This window comes from Sander vitreus, chromosome 5, assembly GCF_031162955.1.
Source record: "Sander vitreus isolate 19-12246 chromosome 5, sanVit1, whole genome shotgun sequence".
NCBI lineage: Eukaryota > Metazoa > Chordata > Actinopteri > Perciformes > Percidae > Sander > Sander vitreus.
The window spans coordinates 3,579,199-3,602,690 of record NC_135859.1 but is presented as its reverse complement, the minus strand read 5'-3'; the positions used below and the strand labels follow the sequence as shown (position 1 = coordinate 3,602,690).

The following is a 23,492-nucleotide window of genomic DNA, read 5'->3' as shown; positions in this document are numbered from 1 at the left end:
GTTGCCTCATTTATAAAAACATAGCACATAGATTTTTAACTTCAATTTGACTGTGAGATTATTTGTTTACTGTAATTTCACTTTAATTAATACGGAGGACTGTTACTAGTAACAATATCTGACCTTGATATTAGTGTACAAAAAGGGCACTATTTCTATCATACTTTCCACTAAACCTAATATCTCTCCTCTTTCCCCCCTTCCGTCTGTCTTCCTCTCTCTTACAGTAATTTTTATCTGTCTCTCTCTCTGTGATTTGATTTATATCCTCCCTTATTCCTCTCATTCTAAGTTATCATCTGCTGCTACCCTTGTGCTTTTGCCTCTGATATGCTGATGGTGCTGATATGTCCTGTTTCTCCTACTGGATTCTGGGTCACGGATTCCCTAAGGACAAAATGTGAGGAGGAGGGAAGGGGGAGAGAGAGAGGAGGAGGAGGGAGAGGCAGATAGGGCAAGAGAGGAGAGGAGAGGAGAGGAGAGGAGAGGAGAGGAGAAAAAGACTCACCTCGTCTCCATCAGGGTTCGTATAGAGGCTACAGTAGGTCCAGATCCCAGGTGATTGTAGTAGGGCCCTTCATCTTTCTCCACGATTTGCTCTAGAAAAGGAGACAGCAGGTGAGGAAACAACACATAACTGGACCTGAAAAAGCACTATGGCAAGTTTCACACTCCACAAATGTTCACAATTATTCACAATATACAATGGATCGCAATTGGTGATGAAAATGCATCATTCTCTTACTTGAGTTGTATTGTGTATTAGCACCCCCTGTTATGCACAATATGCTAAATATAGAAATTAGTCTGGTTGTTCTATAATGAGATCATATAAGCATTAGTACTACATTTATACTACTTTATGATTAATTTTCAATTTCCTTATCGTACACTCAGAGAGAAAGTAAAGCAAAATCTGACAAACTTTCAGTACAAATACTTTGTTACTGCACTTAAGTAGAATTTTCCGGTATCTGTACTTTACTTTGTTATTTATATTTCTAGAAACTTTACATTTTACTCCACTGCATTTCCTAAAAAAAAAGTATACTCCCCCTAAGCATCTTCCTTACTCGTTACTACAAAATAAAATCAGAAGAAATTTGTTAGACTTCAAAGAGCAGGTTTGGCAAATCATTGCTCCTAGACTGCAAGGTCCCATGGCATGAAAAGTTCACTTTATGAGTTTTTTTAACATTAATATGAGTTCCCCCAGCCTGCCTATGGTCCCCCAGTGGCTAGAAATGGTGATAGGTGTAAACCGAGCCCTGGGTATCCTGCTCTGCCTTTGAGAAAATGAAAGCTCAGATGGGCCGATCTGGAATCTTCTCTTTATGATGTCATAAGGGGAAAGGTTACCTCCCCTTTCTCTGCTTTGGCCGCCCAGAGAATTTGGCCCCCCCATGAGAAAGAGAGAGAGACATCATGGCTTTACTCAAGCAAAGTGTCAGTTGGTCAAGGACACACCCCCACCCTCCACCTTGCCCCCCCCTCTCTCCTCCTCAATAGCATTTAAAGCTACAGACACAGAAATGGCACATCCTAAGGAAAGCTCATTGTGGGTCTGGCTCTAGTGGCTGTAATTCTGCACCAAGGCTGAATTTCGGGAAAGAGACTTCAGATACAGTATTAGGGGACCACTAAGGTCTATATAAAAGAGACTTCAGATACAGTATTAGGGGACCACTAAGGTCTATATAAAAGAGACTTCAGATACAGTATTAGGGGACCACTAAGGTCTATATAAAAGAGACTTCAGATACAGTATTAGGGGACCACTAAGGCCTATATAAAAGAGACTTCATATACAGTATTAGGGGACCACTATGGCCTATATAAAAGAGACTTCAGATACAGTATTAGGGGACCACTAAGGCCTATATAAAAGAGACTTCAGATACAGTATTAGGGGACCACTAAGGCCTATATAAAAGCATCCAAAAAGCAGCATGTCATAGGACCTTACCGGACAAAGCACTTTACAATTCGCCTCTCGTTCATCCATTCACACACACATTCATACACCGATAGTTTTGGTGCACGCTCCATTCCAATTGGTGACATAATGTCTGTTTGTTGCCAAGCGCCAAGCACCAAAATCATTGACCAAAACAAAAGAAGAGGAGGAAGCATAATAACTGATGGCGTCATGGAAGCACCTGCTGCAGGCTCTGCCGCCAACGTAACAGTAGATGACCACCCGGCGACAGTGGTGAATGGGGTGGTGATAAAGATAACGTTACACAACTGTGGCCGTATTGGCAATCATTTTTTTCATACGTTGGAGTGGATTCACAAAAGAAATGAAAATTCTGTTGCTGTTTTTCTCTTTGTTGTCAGACTTTGAATTTGATGTTTAAGAAGGTGTGGAAGCCCTGAATATTATGCTTTACTATAAGATTAGTATATACTCAACCTTCCACTTACGGGATTGCCCCGTTCACGCCTGAAATTCCACTGTATGTCCTTATTTTTGGCTGGATTTCCGTTACCTAAAGCTTCCTTGGTGTTGGAATTCTAAACTCCGGAGGATTTCTGAAGACTATGGTTAACTGCTCCTCAGATCTCTGCAGGGTAAATCCAGACAGCTAGCTAGACTATCTGTCCAATCTGAGTTTTCTGTTGCACGACTAAAACAACTTTTGAACGTACACGTTCCACCAAAACAAGTGCCTTCCAGAGGCTTTTTTGCAGCCGCACTGGGACTCCGTGCAGCACTTATGACGATTGTGATTGGTCTAAAAAATGCCAATAAACCAGAGCACGTTTTTCTCTCATCCTGGAATTCTGTGTGGATTAGCCAGACCCTCCTCCGCAGCGCTGTGGAGGAAGGTCTGGCAATGCGAGACTACTATAAGATAGCCACAATAAAGCATTTACAATATCTTTTACTTCTAATAATTAAGTATATTTAATATCAGAAAATGACTTATCAGATACTTTAAGACTTTTACTCAAGTAATATTCTTAAAGGTGACTTTAACTTCTACCAAATTGTTTTTCTGGTAATATACTGTACTTGTACTTTTACTCAAGTATTGCATTCAATTACTTTATACAGGACTGCTCACTACTAGCATGTGTTTTGTTGCTTGATTTAAACAAAATATGAGGGCAGCAGGGGCTATGGTCACAGCCATTATCATGTACTGTTTTCGTGGATATTTCTCCTAAAATCTCGTATTAATTTGTAGTATGACACCAAAGAGATGATTTGAAACTAGGCTTCTGCATTACATATTGTACTATATACTAACATGGACATCCTTCTTACACCAATATTATCAGTAGCTTAACCTGATTCTTCTGCGGTGATACTACTCAGGCTTTTTGAATGTTTTTGCACATCACATTGATCAAAAAATAACACCTCTGCCTCAAATCCTAATTTACTATTTTCGCCTCATCAACCAAATAAATGTTTATGTTTAAAAATATTTCACAGTAAAAGTCCTTTAACTACAGTAAAGAAAATAGTACATAAACACATCTCAGTTGTTAAAAATTAAAATTATAAAACATAAATTGTGATGTATTTTTGGACAAACTCAAAGACATCCTCTTTTTAGCTGAGGTTAAATCATCTATGAGAAGCGTGAGAATGGGCAACTGATTGCAACATCCACTTCACACAAACACACATGAACACACAGACAGTGGACTGTGACTCCAGGGTGTGGTGTGTGTGTGGAGACACTTTGGAAAGCAGAAGCTTTTTGAGGTAGTGATGAATGACTCAGTTTGTGTGAGTGTTATGAGGGAGTAAGGGTATGTCTATGTGAGCACTGTGCACATCTGTGTTTATGTTGCGTATGAGTGAGGGTGTGTGTGTGTGTGTGTGTGTGTGTGTGTGTGTGTGTGTGTGTGTGTGTGTGTGTGTGTTTGTGTGTGTGTGTGTGTGTGTGTGTGTGTGTGTGTATGTGTGTGTGTGTGTGTGTGTGACTGCATTTGACTATTGTCCTGTAGTTATAAAGCACATCCTATGACTTCCATGCTAATCTGTGTGATACTGTGCAGCTGAATGTATCCTACGTTAAATGCATCTAATGGACTTTGCATTACAGAGCTCTGTAACAGCTCACTTGTATGGCAACTAATACAGTGTTGCTCTTGCTTCTGTACACAACACTTCTTTATCATAGTGTAGCACACACTCTGCATAACAACATTAGCTAAATGCTCTAAATGCAAATGCTTTACAATATCAGCTGAATATGGAAAGTGTGGACATACAGTCAGTGTTGTGTGTGTCTCTGGTTCAGAGGCATATGAGGTCACATTCCCTGTTGGTGCAGGGAGGCACCAGGGCGTGGCTCAGGGCAGGAAGTGGAGGAGTCGCACTAAATTCTTGCATGGAAATTGGTTGTGTGTTTACTGTGCACATCATGGCTGTATACTGTATCTGTGTGCACTGGAGGCAGTCTCATTCCAGTGCAGTGTTATGCTACAGGGAGTTGACAGGGCAGTGTGTAACCAGGCTTTACTATAAAGACTTATTGTCTGCTTAGTAACAACACAGCTAGCAAGTGTTTCACTGCAGCTGCTCTCCCCATGCTGTGCACCCTCTTCAATGTTTAGGGACAGCAATGGTCTATTTACCAGGCCTTAACCCTTCATAGCCCTACAGTTACAACTCAGTAACTGAAAGAAAATGGTGGTGATTTGATTGGAAGATTTCTAATGTAGGACCACCTACTCTGTTGTAACCAAATAACCTGAGCAGGGTAATACCCAAACTATGGGACTAAACCTCTTTCTGTCTAACAAAGGCTCTGTTCTGCTTGCCTACCAGACCCAAACCCACACAGAAGGCTCCTTCTGCCACCACTGCTATTGTTCCTGCCCGCTGCCTTTAGTGCCCCACAATGTCGCAGTCTGGATGGTTGCAGCCGCACACCCTGGCAACACACACATTCTTAGATACACTCAACAAGCATCCAGACAGAGTAGCTGAAGCAGAGGGGGACTGAAAAGCATAGTAGTGAGCCTGGGCAGTTAAATAAGTAGAGTAAAGCATTAACAAAATTATAGGTTAATTAATGTTTAGCTCAATTGGTAAAACAAAACTTGATAATTTTTAGATTTAGAAAATTTCCCAAAAGAGTACTCCTTGCAGAATACACATACTCCCTTGTTGCTTTAAGGCACTTCAGAGAAAAGCCTTTACTATCTAACATTGGTCAGATTGACTTTACTTACAGACTTCCTTTAATTTATCTCCACTAAGAGATGAATGTAAAATGTTTGGAGTGGTGTGATATTTGTTTGATTATTAATACTATTATTTATACTTGTGTAAAGTGCTATACAGTATGCAAATAGAGTATGTTGATGGGCAGCAACCTCACCCCCTGGATACACACAACCATAGACAGACACCAACACACTGACTTACCCACACAGGTGCAGGTGGGGAACTCTGACTGTAGATCCTTGGAAGGAGTACTCAGTATGGTCTTGGTAGGGGTGTCCAGGTAGCGCAGAGGAGACTCTAGGAAGCCTCTGAGAGATGGCGAAGAAGGCAGACTGTCCTTAGTGGGCGTGTCCTCTTCAGAATAGCATGTAGTGGAAAGTACTGCTATATCACCCGAGGCTTCGATCTTCATGCGTTTGGGCAGCGGAGAACACGGCACGCTGAAAGTATCCTCTAACACACTGGGCTGCTGCTGCTTGTCCAGAATGGCCTGATGATGCAGAGCGACATCCTCCATAGGGATTTCTGTGGATGCCAGGTTCAAGGATGCTTCACTTTGGGGCCCTAACTTATCCTTGCTGACTACCATCTCCTGATCATCTGGATGAGGTATGGAGCTGGCTTGAGTGGAAACAATTAAGGGAGCCGACTGGGAGGTGGAAGATGATGTAGGACTGAGGTCCTGAGGACCGGTCTGGGACTGATTCCTCGGCTGAGGGGCTGTAGCAGTCTCCTCCATGGGCTGACTGGCAGGTGCATCTGGGGCTGAGTCCCCAAATTCAGCCTCAAACTGACGGATAAGTTCTTCGTACTTCGGGTCTATGTTGATGACACTCTGTAATTGTGAGGTGCTGGATGAAGATGTGGAGGTCATAGGTGTGGTGGTGCTGGTGTTACTGGAGGCAAGGCTGCCAACTCCCTCTGACTTAGCATTGGCTACAGGGGCCACTGGTGGGGGCAGAGGGCCCATGAGGGCTGGAGTGTTTTCTGACAAAGCAGAAACAGTGGAAGAGGGAGTAATTGAGTAGTTGGAAATGGATACCTGAGATTGGACTGGGGCAGGGAGGCCTGCAGCAGCAGCCTGAGTGGAGTTACTGTGGAGGGGCAGAGAGGGGAGAGAACCTGGTTGCAGGCTGGTCAGGGCCAGGGCTCTGTCCATCATGAGGACTGATGGTTTTTGTACGGTGATCTGATTCTGAGGCAGGAAGGTTGGCATGGAGGCTTTCTGCTTGGTCTTCTTGATGATTATCTGTTTGGGTTTGGGCAGGGGAGGGACTCCAAGCATCCCACTCATAGCTTTTATGACAGGAGATCCTTGGCTGCTTTTTTCTCTTTTTGGGTTCCTTGGATTCCTGTTTGATGGCCAGATGTGGAAAACCTTCTGCCTCCATCTGTGGCCACCATTTTTTTAGAGGTGCATGAGGGCCTGGTGCTCCAAAGCCAGGGGAGTGGTTAGAGAAAAGGTTCCTCTTGTAGTGAAGGTGCTGTTGCAGAGCTGCCTGAGTGGAGTGGCTAATAGCGGCTTGGCCAGGAGACAGGGGAGTGCCCGGGTAGTGCTGACCATGCTGCTGACCATTAGCCATGCCGTAATGTCCCATGGAGGCAGTGTGATGGAGGTGCTCACTAGCGTCTGGTTCTTGCTTTATTCTGACCAATGCAGGGTTGTCCTGGCCCTGGATACCTCCGTTCTGGTTCAAGCTTATCTGCTGTGTGACCGGAAGCTTGAAATGGGCATTGCTGAACTTACCACTGGTGTCACCAAGCAGCTGTTTGAGCTCTGACATGGGGTCTGAGCTACTGTGAGGTGCAGCAGCGTAGTGAGACTGGGGCTCAGACTTTATACACATCCATGGATTCCTCTGTTCGGAGCCTCTGCCTGAGCCCTGCTGCCACTGCTGGGGATTAGGGCTGAAGCCTGGATGTTTTCCCTGACCTGGGAAGGGAGAGGTAGAGGATTGGAGAGGGGAAGCATGGGGTGGCTGGCCCTGGGATTGGGGCCTATGGTGCTCACAGGACACTTGGGCCTGCTGAATGGTGTGCAGTCCCGGAGGGACGGATTGAGAGCGTGAGGAAGATGAGTGATTGCTGGGAGAGGAAGGGATCAAGCTAGTGCCATTGGGGGGCTGAGATGGGAAATTCTGGGTATGTTGGTGGTAATGGAGGTTACTGTTGTAGGGGGTTTGACCTGGAGCACCGGCAGCTAGTGGACCAGTACCAGATAACTGTGTAAGGGCTTCTATGGCAATGGCTGTCTGAAGACTGACGTTCTTTTCCTTGGCTATGAAGAGCACCTGGGGAGAGCAGGGAATTGGGGGTTTGGAGCAGGGCACTTGGTCTAGGCGAGGGCCCTGAGTTCCCTGTTGCTGCTGAGGGTATGAAGCAGACAGATGTTGGCCACCATTCATCTGGGGGTAGGGCTGAGGGTGATGCTGCAAATGGGGTTGCTGTAGGTGAGGCTGTAAGTGTGGGGGAACATCAGTCATCTTGCAGGCACCTTGATCCTCATTGGTTGCCAACTTAATCTTCTTCTCCAGCCATTCAAGATAGTCTGGACAGTCAGGCCCATCACAGTTGCAGTTAGGGGGCTTGTGTCCATGTTTGGCTTGGCTCAGTGCTGTCTGTAGAGTGTTCAGGTCTTCTGGAGTTTGGCAGCTTCCCTCAGGAGGTCCTGCAGAGAGTTTGGCCTGAGCCCCCTCAGCGCCCATCTCCTTGGTGAACTTCTCATACAGCTGGGCTGTGTTAGGCTGCACGAGGCAGGAAGAGGAGGAAGAACGAGGCAAGGAGCCAGCAATAGCAGAAAAAGCCACCAGATTGTGGGCATCCTCCATATCTGCGTGGTGGACAGGTTCACCAGGGGTACCGCTGCTGCTGTTCCAACATGGTTGCTGTTGTTGGGTGTCACTGATCTTGCCATGTCCTGACACCCAGCACTGCCTTGGCGGCACGCTTCCTGCCCTCTGCTGCTCTTTTTCCATAGATGTTGTATCATCATTAGGGTAGCGATTCACCCCATTGGCCAGTTCCAGGCTCAGCGCGCCTTCCTGGAGGCGGTCATGTGACCCAATTTCCATCTGGCCTCCACTTCTGGGGCCATCCACTAAAGTGACTTCGTGGACAGTCTGAAAGACATAGAGATGGACATGGAGCGAGGTCAATAACATTATAAGAATACAATAAATCCAGGACCAATATGTAAAAAAACATTATACACTGTACATTAGGCATGATTTTGAATAATCACCTTATGTATGTTGAATAATCGCTTAAATTAATAAAATAAATTGATATTTTCCATCTGTATTCCAAGAATAACTTGACGGAATGATGAATAACAATCATCAAAGTAATATCAGTCTCCACTCCCTTCTCCCCAGCTCTTATCAAGGGTTTACCTCCCACCTTTCACACATACACGACATACAGTGCTGCAGGGTCAGGTCAGTAGGGATATGGAAAACTGCATTACCTATTGCTTCAGTGGAGTGTTTCATAACAGGCAAGAGTTTTGTCAGGGAAGTCACAGGTCATGTGTGACATAGTTTTCACTGTTGTTTATAAATGGACACTGTGCTCCAGATCAGTTGGGCTATGCAAAGCAGGCAGTTAGAGTTTAAACATATCACCCTTTTGTGGATGGTAGAGGTGGGGCATAAAATTCAAACTGTGGAGTGACGAAAACTAAATACAACACACTACTGTGAGGTAATCAAAAATACAATTCCAAAAACTGTTTATTTTCATAATTTATTAAAAACAACAAAGTAGAGAAGAAGAATCAAGAGAGTAAAATGCACAATTGTACAGTTAATATTTTCTTTCAAGAACACGATTAGTAAGTGAAACAAATCAAGAACTGTTAATCTGTTAATCTGATACAATTAGGTTATTTTGGTCTTTGTGGAGAATTGTTTCAATTGCTACTATTTTAACTTTGAAAGACAACTTCTATGTAGCAGTGTATCCAGACAGAATGGGCTGTCTAGTGTTAGACAAGTCATGGACCTATATGTTCGAATGGTTAAAGCAGGAGTGAGGAACTTCTGTCTCCCCCTCTGACAGTGAGAGTAATTACACAAACACTGCCAACGTGCTTATGAAAAGCAGTGGGATTCCTAAAAATAGAATTGAATTTCCCCTTGCGATATTAATAAAGTATACCTACTTTAATAACGCTGTATCGCTGTGGTCTTTACCCCTTTCCTGCCTGTCAAGGTATTGGGTAATACAGGTAGACTGACATACCATGTAACCAATCAGAGAGCCAGAATAAGAATAAGAACTATAAGTGAGTGTGCAAGGTTGGTTGACAGCACTTTCTGTACTGCTCATGAAACAACGTTGTTATGGAGTTAAACTGCTTGTTCTGAGTACAAATAAGATGTATTGGCATCCATCCGATACTCCAGCGCAGGGAATGTCACCACAGACACCAAACACCACAACGCTATACTGAGAAATACAGAGAGTCACCCCTGGTGGTGATAGGACGATAGTAACGGACGTTTATTTATATGTAAAAGTTTCACACTCTAGCTTTAGTGGAACATGTGACTATAAACTTCCTCCCCTGGCTTAACTACTGTAACGTTTCTGTTGAGAGATCGCCACATGAAAAATTGATGCAGTGAGGAAAGTGGAGAAAATATTCAGTGACTTGACTTGCACGACTTTCCTCACTAGTCAAAAGACCCAAATATTTTTGGGAATATTTGAGAAAGGAAACTCCCAAGACATCCTTTGGAATGTTCCTGGGAATAATGTAGACTCAACTTCTGCACTATTTTGTACAACTGATTCCAGAAACCGTGCAAGCTAGGCAGAAGTACAGATAAACTACTAACAAGAATTTTAGCCCCACTAATGACAGCACAGGGCGCCATTAATGGCAATGTGTCAGTCTATTTATGTCTATTAGGTAATCATTTGGTTCAAACCACCTTGCACAGGTGGGATGTAAAGAGTGTAAGGAGCTGCTTTGTAGGCTTGACTATTCCTTATTTTAATTTACTATAAAAAAGAAAGAAAGATGTGTAATCTGAATTGTATGTACATACATGTATTTTTGATAGTCAAACAGGAGTTCTTTGGAGTTTAGCTGATGTAATTTACTGCAGTGGTTTCACGTCAAGACCCCTAAACTGACAAACATTAGACCACGGTTTTGGATGGAATTATAGTGAAAACAAACTATTCCCCTTTTGCTGGGGACCCCCTGGAAACCCCTCAAGACCCCCTGTGGGTCCCCGGTCCCCACTTTGTGCTTTACTGCACTGTATAAAGGCTTCTTTCAATACAAGTGTTTTGGCCTGACAAACACTTACAAATCTGTTTTTCCTATAAGTGATTTACTGTATAAAGCATAACATAAGCAACAACTGACTGCTCCTGATATTACCACCTGTCCTATAACTGAATCAACCTTTAGCTGGAAAAGCAACAAGGTATCTGTATTTTAGATGGCACAAATGCTAATATTCTTTTGAACTGCTATTATTGCTACTCCTTGCAGTCACTGCATCCCAGTATACAGCGTAAGAAACTGTGAAATGTAGAAGTATTTAATAAACATGCTGGCTAAGAGTTACAAATAGGAAGTTTAAAGACCTTCTCAGACAGTTGGTAACACTTATCAGGAGCTGATCAGTGCAGCCACATATCTCACTTCCTGTCAGAGTCAGAATTGGGACAGTTACCACTACACTGAAAACTGTAAACCCATCGCCTGGACTTGTGTCAAATTACATTTTTAAAACATTCAGTTCATTTTAGTCAGCTTGAAGCACCAGGGGGTGAGTTTCACTACAGTAGTGGAAAAAAAAGAAAAGGTGTAGACAATTAAAAAGTAATTGCCACAGTCTAATATAATTCTAGTCTAAATGACTACTAATCTGAATTAGTTATTTTATTACAGTATATGTTGAAGCCAACTTTGGTGCTCAAATTCACTTGAATCCTAAAATAGTACGTGCAAACAGTATTCAGCCCAGGTTAGCCCCTCATAGATTAGTATCAAATGAGTCTAGAGAGGAACAGCAAACAAAGATAATCCAAGGGCAGGCTCAGAAATCATTGACAGAGTTCATGTTGTGGCTGAACAGTGTATTCCAACATATCTAATAGCACAAAAAAGAAGATAAAAATGGCTTCTGTTTGTAGATCCATCATTGTATGACAGGAGAAGTGAGCCTGACGTCCAGCTTCCCCATCATTTGAATATTATTAAAATGAGCCTTTGAAGTGGCTAATTACTGGACAGGCAGTATGCTCTGGTCTTTTGAATCCACCTTCTGCGCCGCGTGTCTGTTGGGGGTCCCAGAGGGTGGCGGTGGTATTGGTGAGAGATGATGTGGGGTTGAAGGGGGAGGTGGGGGTAGCAGTGAACAGCCGGCATTTAATACGTGAGAGGCCCCATGTCTGCACTATCAGTGAATCAGACGGGAAAGAGGAAGGGGGGGGAGGCTGTGCACGGCAGTTATGAGAACTGCAGTGTGTTGAAACACAACAGTGACTGCAACACTGCACAACATAACATATTACAATCACGCACATCACTCACATTGGCACTCTCTTTTCCTCTTTTTCTCACAGTTACATACACAAAACACTGCCACATGCACGTCACTTGGGCACCTCAAGTTGCACACTTAGAACACACGGACTTTACTCTTTGCTTTGCCAGTTCTGATAACAAATACTGCACTGCACACAAATAACAGCTCTTCGAATCCTTGTACGAACGGAGGTTTGATTAACCTTGATTGACTTTTTTTGGGAGTCCACATGCCGGTCCAGGATGGAAATGCTACGCTGACACCTACAGCGCTTTACACCTATGCGGGTGCCTTGGACTGTACAGACCACGTGCTTTGACAAATATTTACACCGTGACAGAACCTACTTGCTTGCCAGGAGTTTATCTCTGTCTTATAACTGTGTCACTCTATTTCACACACGAACACACACACACACACACACACACACACACACACACACACATTTGTACACACCAAGAAGTGCATACGAAAACACACCTAACCGGCTCAGATCTTGCAAAACCTGGTAGACCGGACCACTTGGGTCTAAGAGCCCTTTAAACAAGATAAGCGTTTACATCTCCGTGCAAGAGCAAAGCAACGGCTGTTTAACACTGACACTGCAGTAACTAGAGGGAGGAAACAAAGCCTGTAAAGATACTAGTGGTGGTGAGGGGGTTAAGATCAGCTTGTGAGTAGACAGCTGAACCTAAGTCTCAGATACACAACATTCCCCCCCCCCCATGTCCTCGCTCTTGTTCTCCTCCTTCTTCCCCCACCCCTTCCTTTGCTGCCGTGCAGAGCAGGAACATGAAGCAGAGACCCTGACAATATGAAGCCGGCTGAGAGCCCGAGGACCAGCGACGCATACTTACGTGATCCTAGACGTCCAGACAGAGCTGCGGGTCGGAGAGCAGAAAGCCGAAGAGAAGACAGAGAGGAGCATGAGACTTGCTTGCCGGTAGAGCTTCCCACAAGCAATTCGTTCTTGTTGGGTTGTATTCCTTTTTATTCCTTCAAGTCTGTGCAGCGCACAGACAGAGCGAGCGACGAAATACACATGCATGTATTCACACACACAGCCAACCACACACACACAACACACCTCCCCCCAGCACAGCACACACGTTTCTCATTTTTCTCTTGCTTCTTCTTATGGTCGACGCTTTCTGTTCTCTTCTTTTTCCTTTCTCATTATCTCTGTCTACTCCTCCCTTCCCTTTTTCAATATCCTCTTTCTTTCTCTCGGCTACACATGCAGTCGGCTTCTCTTCGCAGCCCCCACCTTCCCCTCTCTCTCTCCCTCCCTCCCTCCATTCCCCTCCCTCTCACGCAGCCTCTCCCTCCATCTCCACTCCTCTCTCTCTTCAGTGTGTGCAGAGCGAGAGGCCATTATCTGAGCCACAGCGGGCACGTACGATGGAATGGAGGAGTGTGCAGTGAGCAGAAACGGAGAGAGCTGTGGGGAGAGTCGCTAGTAGCGGCAGCCTAGGAAACAGCACAGTGCAGCAGAGCTCTTACCAATGAGAAAACCTCTCTGTCTCTATCCACGCCCTTTAGCACTACTTGCTCTACTGCATTAGATGATGCTACATATAAGGCTATGTTGTGTTTTGTTTATCCACAAAAGCCCAGTGTTGGCAATTTCGGCTATGCTTTCGAGTGCAGAGGTGAACCAGCGGCTGCCAAGCGAATACACAATCTCAACTCACAACGGCATCATCAGGAAAAGGGAAGCAAAGGAAAGCAACGTTATGTTTATGCTTGTTTATGCCTTCTGCAAACGGTGTCTGGTTTTCCTTACGGAGATTTCGTTCCATGTTTGAGCGTCTAGATTCGGCTCAGCCCTGGGCCAAAGGAGAAGCTACCAATAATGGTTCTTCAATCTCCATTTTCTTCCCCATCCACATCCACATTGGTGAAAAACAAACAAAAAGCTTCAATCTTACACCTGTGGCTGATAATAGATCCTCTAGCATGGACGCATGCACAGGAAAGAGAAAGGTTGGTAGATGAAGAGGGAGATGGCTTGCTGGCGGTGTTGCTGGAACTTCCTCCAAGATCCAAAGGATACAGACGAGGTGGAAGGTTTCTGACTGAAGGAAGCTCAAGTTCACCTGATATACAATTATTCATCATTCACTCACCTACAAGGTGGAAAAAAATGGAAGAACGACGGCGATATGATTACAAAAGAGGTAAAAGAGCGAGATAACTGCGCTGGGCGATGGAGAGGGAACAGCGGATGACACTTCGACATCAGCAAGAAAGAGTAGCAGGATGAAGAGAACGAAACGGATGAAGATACTGAGGAGAGGAGACAGAGAGGACGAAAAGAGAAGGAAACTCGAGTCGCTCAGTTATTATGCGACTGATTCTGTAAAGAGAGCGAAGATGATGATGATGAGGAAGAAAAGGGCACAAACAGGATCAGCAGGATGTTGCCAAAACGAAGACAGCAACCACAAGTAAGCAACCCATTACAGTTTGCTGAGGATGCAATACTTCTGTCCTCTCCTGTCCACCAGATAATGTCCTCTTGTTATTTTCTCCTCACCATTGTTCTGCCTTGGCGTCATTGCCATTATCATTATCAACGTGGTCATGATCGCTGGATGTTTCCTCTCGCCCTGTTGCTGGCTGACCGGCCTTGTGGCGTCTCCTCTCTTCTCTCGAACATTGCTGGAGTTTTGGAGCAGATTTAACCAGGAGGACGAGAGGGGGGAGGGTAGAGAACCTGGCCGTCTTTCCCATGCAGATCGCTGTCAGCTCCTGCGTAGTCATTTTCTCTGATATTGCTGAGTATGTGCCGGCTACCCTGTGCTATGGCTGGATCAACTTCAGTAGCCTTTTCCCTGTTTCTCTTACTTTGCCTTTCCCCGCTTCTCCTGATCCCTCATTTTCTCTGGCTTTCTCAAAGTGCCTCTGCCTCCCTCTCTCGATTTGCCTCTCTGTTTTGTTTCCTGAGCCTTTTCTCTATCTAGCATAGCTTATTGCATTACCGCTCCAACACTTTCTGACGCACCCGCTCTCTGGCCCTGTAAATGTGTCTGTCTCTCTGTTGCCACACATATTCGCATATACCATATATATATATATATATATATATATATATATATATATATATATATATATATATATATATATATATATATACACACACACACACACACACACACAGACACACACACACACACACACACACACACACACATACACATACACACACAGATGAGCGTCAATCCCAAGGAGAAACGCAGCGCTGCCTAAGCTGTCTAAGGGAAGGAGAGGAGAAGTAGAGCATTAGGTCACGTGACCAGGGAGTGCCAATGAGGGAGAGGGAGAGCAATGAGCAAGAGAGGTAGAAAACACATGTGGCGATGACGTAGCTGCATCGTCATCTTCCTCATCAGTGTCTCCCACCACGACGCTTGCCTCCACCACTGGGTGGGCACATGTGTCATCTGACACATGTGCCCACCCTCTTCTATCACCAACAACACACACCAACGGGCGGACACTTGAAAACATGCTCTTTCATTCACCCGACTCACTTGTGCTCTACACTCACTCCCCCCTGGCTGCAATGACACAGCATTTCGAGCTCAAGATTAGACTCAACCCCCAAATCACATGATCTCCGCGCACAGTTCCTCATTTTAAAGAACCACTAAACACCACAGACTTTTTCTGTCCTTTAACGCTGCACTTTTATCAAAAAATGATACCGGCTATTCGACTACAATAAATCTAATATAAACTGTTCTATAAATGAATGATACCAATGAACATAAAAAAAACAGAACAGAAACGCAAGCTGAACTTGTGAAGGAGAGAAGAAGGCCGTCTTCAAACACAATACCTCACATTGTAAAAACGTGAGCTCTGAGTGAGTTTGTCACTGTGCACAAACACAGATGAGTAAAACAAAGAAGTACGATTTGACCTAACAATCCACATAAAAGGAACCTCCTCGAACGCAAATTTGGCTGTTCCAAAAATGTGATGCAGATGCTAGGTAAAACTAAACTAAAGGAAGACTACTCTTGATTTAAACACGTGCTTGTTTATGGCTCAACACCAGCTGCACAAAGCAGGTGTTATTTCAGGTAAAACACTGCTCAACAATTCTGGTGTTTACCTCAACCATGTTTGGCTGTGCTAGATAATTAAGATATGTAACAATGATAGAGAAGGCCATCCAATATGCTATTGGCTTTAAGATGTTATTGTGGGATTAAAGCCATATACAGAAACAACACCAACATGCTGCCATTCAGGTTTGCCCAAGAGAGCTGTCCTGAAATCACCTCCAGAGCCCAATGGATTACTTCTGAACAGAACGTGACAGATTACATTATAACTAGAAGGCATACAGTCTGTAGCCATGTCCTAGTTAACTTTTAATGTAACTGTGTTCACTTCACATATATATATATATATATATATATATATATATATATATATATACAAGAGCTCAAGAGAAATTGGAACAACAGTTGAAGTATCTCAACTTGTTTTTGGTGAAAATGAAATGGAAAACAAGTATGTTACTCACGGTAAACCTGCTGTAACCTGGCATTGAGAGAAGATAAAACAGACACTCCAGTTCTCACATCGATTACTTCTTCTCACAATCTAGTCAAATTATCGTCCAAAGGAGTTGTTTCATGCCTTCGTCTCTCTCTCTCTCTCTCTCTCTCTCTCTCTCTCTCTCTCTCTCTCCCACTTCTCTGCCTTACGCTCACTGTTTCTCAGCAGCACAGAGGAAAGGTCTTGGCTGTAGGAGGGATGACTGACAACAAAAGTCCATCCGCAGCAGTGTGTGTTGGGTTGGCTTGCATATGACTAAGCCTGAGTCATCTTTTTCTTTTCTTCTCAACAAAGTCCTGACATAAAACCCTCACACACCGAAACAATTCAATATTTAAATATTACCAGTGCATCGGTAGTGGGAGGTCTGTGTGTATGAAACACACAGAAGCCAATAGAGAACTGTTTGAAGGGTACCATGGGTGAATAATCTTTACGAGAACTGATTCCACTATTTCTGCACCTTCATCACCTCTCTACAGTGGGAGGACGGGTAAAAGAAAGAAGCTTTATCTAAGAGCCGTTAAGCAACTCACATGAGCATCAATGTCTTAACATGAGGGTCCTTTCCCCTCCTCCTATCTCTTCCTGTCAGCTGACTCCACCTCCTGCTCACATCCACCTCCACACACCCCAACCCCAACCCATGCTGCCCTGCAGTCCAATGGCATCACGGTCATCTGATCTGACACACTCTGTTACTCTCAATCTTTCTCCTTCCCCCTTTTTTTACTCTCTGCCGCTTTATTTTTCACTTTCTTTTTTTCCTCTTCCTGTCCCCCCCCCCCCAACACACACTTCCCTGTTTCTCATCACGTATACACAGAGGCAAAGACACAAAACAAATGCATACACTGGCAAAGAAATGCAGAGGCACACTTTCATTGATTTTCTCTCTGCACACATACATGCTAGTATGCATACAGTATTGGATTGTTCACTGAGGGTCACTGGGTTTATTGGTGGGCAGGACAAGAGGCTGCAAAGCTGCACTGAGCAACTCCCATTAAACAGAGCAGAAGCAACACAAAGTGTTTCAGCCTGGTTAAACAAAAACGACTCATGTATTATTGGAATCTCCTATTATGGTTAGTTTATTATTATTTTTTGCCTAGTTTTGTGGGGGGGGTTATCAACAAACCAGGCACACAATTGTTTTGGATATCACTAATTTCATGAAAAGAATATATATATATTTATATATATATATATATAAATATATATATATATATATTTATATATATATAAATATATATATATATATATTTTTATATATATATAGTAAAATAATTGACAGTGCCTTTTTTTTGTATTCGATATGATAAAAGAAAATGGTTTGCACATCCTCTATAAGAGTGTAACTATATGTAGGGTGTATATGTATCTATTAATGTACTTAATCTTTCCATCTGTCTGTCTATAATGATTAACAGACTGTTAACACATTGCTTATATTTTAGGCATCACCTTGTTCTTTAAACCTTGCATCTGTCTGTTTGGCTGTTTCTTTCTCTTTGTCTTTGCTTCCACACTCCATCCTCCATCCTCCACCCCCAACACGCTCCCAGGCAGGATGGTGTTAGGTTCAGGGTGTGTTTGGGTGTAGATCGTAGTGCTGAGCGTAGGGTATCCAGTCTGAGTCATACCTCCTGACTTTCGGCACGTGCAAGTTGGCACGAATAGCCCAGCTGGGGAAGGCCTACCCCCCCCCCCCCCCCACCCACACACACACACACACACACACTCCTCTTCAGCACTCCGCACAAAGAGAAAGGGAGGAGTGGTTTTTAGAGGGAGGAGAGAAAAAATGGAAAGGTGGTGATGAGTGGGGGGCTGTTGGGCAGGGTGGAGTCACTAAAAAATAACGAGGCGGAGGAGGAAGAGGAGGGGGCGCTGTTTTTAAGAGGCAGCTCTTTGTGCCTGAGGTTTGGGCCATGGAAAGAAGGAGAAGAATGTAATCAATATATAGAATATGGTCTGAGTCTGAGACAAAGACAACAGACATAAGGGAAATGAATGGAAAACAAGTGAGTAAAAAAGGGTTCAAAAACAATATAAGAACACTGTGTTCTACTACCTGCCAGGCTAATGTGTGCCAAGTCATGAAAAAACGCTGAGCAGTCAAATCTAAATGGACAATGATGTAATCATTAACAGAACACAGTTGTGTCAAATACTAGAGCAGTTTTCTTCAGGTGAAACACATCGCAGCCCGAGAGATTATGTGATGACTTTTGGAGACAATATTAGGGGTTTAAATCAGAAATTGCTCAGACTTCAGAGAGAAAAACAGAGAGAAACCTTCCTCAGCTCTGCACAGTGGCTGGTTGCCAGCCTTGTCTCTCTCAGGACTTGGGCTAAGATTAGCTTCCCATATGTTCAAGTCAGGCGTAGCTGGGCTTAAAGGGCCAGTACTCAACTGTGCACTATGAAGCCATGTCGTGCTTTACATACAAATCATCCTGATTTACAACTAAGGTCAAAATGGGGTTTTGACCACTCTAATGAAGGGCTAGATGATCTTTTGCCCTTCAATGTGACCTTTTTGAGAATTTATTACATGCCATGCATTTCTGAGCTACTACCAGTTGTATGCCCTGTCTTTCATTATAATCAGTCTAATCCACCTCTTTTGGATACCTCCACGGAATTTACATTCACGTTGTTTCAGAAATCAATATTTTTATGTGCGTGTTCTAATAGTGAGTGAAGAAAACTCCAACAGCTGTGGCGCTGCGTTACATAAAACCTGGCAGCGTCAGGCAGCAGTGGGATTCAGGATTGTATAGTGTGTGCCCAGTGGGAACAGCAGAGCAGCCACCAGAGAGGTGAGAGTTAAAGAGCTCGAGCAACAGCTGAGGACTCCTCCCCCTTCTCTTTCCATTCATTTTTTATTAACTGCGGCACCAGGCGGCCGACAACCTCCCTCCGATATTAAACACCGATACTACCAACGATGCCAACAAGCCACCAACCACAACTCGTCGTGCCATGCAGGGTGATTGATCCAGCCCAGGACTCAGCCATGTTCACTGCATTTAAGCAGGTATAAGAAGTGTAGCAGGACAGACAGTGCTGAGACAAACATCTGCTAATTATCATTAATTAAAGATGAAACCTGACAACAGTGCAGAGCTTAGCGAGCCTCTATAAATCAATGATTCCATGCAAGTGAGGCAATTGTTGGTGACTACATACATTAAAATGAAATCCCATGAGGGTTTACAGGATGTGATGTTTTCAAATCCTTGGAGGGTCTTTGATAAAATAGTTATTTTATAAGTATTAAGTGACAACCACTTGCACTTCTACACATTTCACTGTAGATACAAGAGTTGTTCAGTGCTTGGTAGCAGCCTACTCTTCCTGGGTTTGCATGCAAGGTTGTAATCGACAACATGACTTTTAGATGGAAAGGAAGATCTGTGCATCTTGAGAACCGAAACCGTGACTACTGGTATAATTGTTGACTTTCACATTTTGATCAGCCATTAGATCACTAGTTGGGCATCAAGGCACACTGGAAAAAGAGCTGCAGTTCTTTACTGACTGAGTGGAAACCTTGTAGAGCAGTAAATACATCGAAAGCCAGCGCTGAATGGAAGCGGTGATGTCACTTCCTGAGTCTGTACTATATACCAAACCACTTTCTACACAAATACACACATGTGGTGCTGGCTAGTTGGTCATGTGACCAACCTTGGATGCCGGACTTGAGCTAAAATTAAAGCAATGATGTCATCAGACATTCAGTGTTGCCACGGAAACTAGGTCAGTGTTAACCCTTTGCGAACGAGGCTGGGGATTCCACATATGATTAACAAACGTTCCATCTGCTGTCACGCACTTGGTGGTTTGAGTGTTTCTACTTTGCTTTTGACTCTTTCCCACCAGGCGACTGTGTGAAGTTCATCTCATGCAGAAAGAGGAAATCCTGTGTATGGGCGTGGAAGAAAAAAAAAAAAATCAAGCGAGTGCAGTCTGTCTGTCTTGTAACCTGTTGTGGTAAACTCTTCCGGAACAGCAAAACTGAAAATAAATCATTGAAAGTGCTGTCTGACTTGCTTTAACCATGTCTACTGTCACACTGTTTTTATGTTCCAACACGTTGGAGCAGTTGTGTGGGTCCTGAAAATACTGAGAAGTTATACTGTATAACTACATGATTACCCTCAGCTTGTTGGGTGTAGACCGGGTTTGTTTTTGTGGAACCAGGGAAATGTGTGACACGGATACAGATCCTCACGAGACACTCCACCAAGGACACAATCCCTCTACAAACAGGAGCTCAGGAAAGCCATACAGAGGCAGAGAACACAAACTTCTTCCCTTCCTTTCCCCCCCCTTAAAACCAGATGGCCGTATATACCTTGTAGATGAAGAGACTATCTACACATAGACAGTGATTAGAGCAGCCTTAGAGGTATTAGATTATGTCACTGAGCTAAACCCATTCATGATATTTGAAACGGATTGACTAACCTATATACCATCACTGTAGTGAAGCTGAATGTATCTGCCTGCATAAATGTCCCTGAGTCATATGTTGTCACGTGCACGTGTCTAGGTTTACAACATTGAAATGTTTCACTATGCATGTGATGGCAAGTCAAATCAAAGCTTTCTTTCTTCTTATGGCGCGGACAGCACAAAATTCAAACAGCTTGTTTGGTGCTTAATAAATCCTTTCTCTATGAAGCCTCGCCACTCAAACTTCCTTTCCACATAAACACACAAGCGTGCCTCGACTCGGCGAGCTGCAGAATAGCAGCTCTCAGCGGCCACACGCCACAGGTTACTACGCCCGACAATCAAACACGTACGCATGCGTGACCCACTAACTTTTACTCCCTTTACCTCATTTGACTCCAGAACCTAGGAGAAGAAGGACGGCCCCCCTGGCTCCTGAGCCAGCGCGTAGGGTTCCTCCTCCTCCTCCCTCCTCCTCTCCTTGGTCTCTTGTATCTACACATGCCTGGCTCTGGCACCAATCAGCGGGCAGCGTGGGATGCTTTAAACTGAGAACGCCGCCACTTCATCACTGAGGCGCTCAGCTCACCGCGGCTTGGAGATAAAGCTAAAGTTTAATATAGCCAGCTTCCGAGCAGGGCAATTTGGATGGGAAGGCAACTGCCTAAAGATGTACGCTGCACATTTATTCCACCCCGTGATGTATCAGGGCTAAAATAATGAGCACATGTGTTCGCTGGAGAGAGCAGCAAATAGACAAATGACAACCCAGCAACACAATCGCTGCTTTTTCTGCGTAATAGGCACTGCTGCTTAAACCCATTCACACAAATACATACGCATATACATACATAACAAAACTAACAGAGCGTAGTCATATTTGTGGAAATGCACGTGCAAATACACACAGAAAGAGTAGAGGAACTGGTCGCTACATTGACTAACCACCATATTTACACCTCACAAGCGCTTCACAGCGCTGATGAACCAACAGCTGAGAATCAAAGCAACATGGACAGAGATTACCCACAGATGACAGAGATGACACACAGAACCGCACAGAGACACAAAACCAATGCCCTCTCCTACCTCAGCTGCCAGGTCAGGGTTTCCCAAGCAGCCTCGTCGGTTGTCTTCAAAATATTCCACCTGCACAGCCATTCAACAGAACAAGAGAGGGGGGAGTGAGAAGGAGACAGAGAGAGATGGGAGGGGGTGAGAATAACAATCAATAGAATAATGCGACAAGGGCCTGTTCAAAAAGACTCGTCATTATGGACAGTAGGACCACCAGGTACAGCATGTATGCCTTTTTACACACACTCTCCTTATCATTCCTGTCATCCTCAACAACCATCAAAAAGAAGCCATGCACACAAATGTCTTTTCTTTGATTTGTGTTCAAACAGTGAGCCGGCACTTCCCTCTACTGCTGGGATATACTATAAGAGACAGCAAAGCAAGACTCAATTTCAATTATAGAATTATGTAATGTCTGTATCCTGACCTGGCGCAGCCTTCCTAATTTATGCATTAAGACGAGTCTGCATAACCCAGTTTTTTAAAGGGTAAATTGGCAAAACGTGCACAAGTGTCAGTAAATAGGTTAGCAGATAGTCAGATGCAATAGATGGAAATGGTTCATCAAAGCAGGGCTAATTATTGTAAAACAATAGCATCTTCTTATTTGGCACAGCATGTCCCCCTTGTCTACATGGCCCTGACTGTCTCAATGTTAAATGATGTGTTTTGTCTTGAGCTGTCCCGCCAACCTCATCTCCCCCCTTCCACTCAATCCTAAAATAGTCTGGAGCAATGAATATTTACCCTCCAAGCCTCTGAGCTGCCTTGGTTTGTACTCCTCCGTCCGCTGGACGAATCCCCATCAGAAGACTCGGGCTCCCTCTTGTCTTCACCTCTATCCCTTTCTTCTTGCTCTCTCTTTCTCTCTCTCTACCTCTCCACTCTTCTTTCTCTGTCTCTCTCTCTCGTCTGTGTTCCAGCAGCCCATTCAGGAAGCCATCTTGTGTTTTTAATCTGGCTTTACATGAGCCCTCGTACGCACGTTCTCTCTCTCTCTCTCTCTCTCTCTCTCTCTGTGTGTCGCTTGCTCTCTTGCTCTACCCCCTCCCTCTCCCTCTCCCTCTCTCTCCTGCTAGTATGCCAATAGGTCTACCGCACACAAGCTCATACACACACACACACACACACACACACACACACACACACGAGGGATTTTTTTTTCTGTGATCACTATCACTCCTTCCTCCCACTTGTTCAGTTCTTTTTCTCTTTTCCTTCTACATACATGATGTAAATGCCCCTTCTACCACCCCCTCCCCCTCTATCTCTCTTTAAACATATACACTCATGAACAAATGTACACACACACACACACAGCGCTCGCCGGAGAGACGTCACGCTAGAGATAGCACACAAAGGCAGTCCGTCCACCAATCAGAGGCCAGGCTGGGCTCTGCTGCTAGGGTGAAATAGAAGGAGAGCAAGTGAGGGCGGCGAGAGAGAGAGAGAGAGAGAGAGTGTATGTGTGTGTGTGTGTGTGTGTGTGTGTGTGTGTGTGTGTGTGTGTGTGTGTGTGTGTGTACAGCACCATAAAAGAGAGGCTGACATAAAGAGACAGAGTAAAGGTGGACGGGAGGTGTGTGTGTGTGTGTGTGTGTGTGTGTGCAGCACCATAAAAG

General features: G+C 44.2%; 1 protein-coding gene across 1 annotated transcript in view; it reads right to left on the bottom strand.

Annotated features, from left to right (window-relative positions):
- Positions 1-22,737, bottom strand: part of tet3 (tet methylcytosine dioxygenase 3) — a 36,337-nt gene extending 13,600 nt beyond the window's left edge. The window contains 5 exon segments of the mRNA XM_078250077.1: positions 509-599; positions 5,396-6,521; positions 6,523-8,313; positions 21,880-21,939; positions 22,618-22,737. Coding sequence (XP_078106203.1) covers positions 509-599; positions 5,396-6,521; positions 6,523-8,265 — 2,960 coding nt within the window. The 5' untranslated portion in view covers positions 8,266-8,313; positions 21,880-21,939; positions 22,618-22,737.
- Positions 22,738-23,492: the final 755 nt, after the last annotated feature.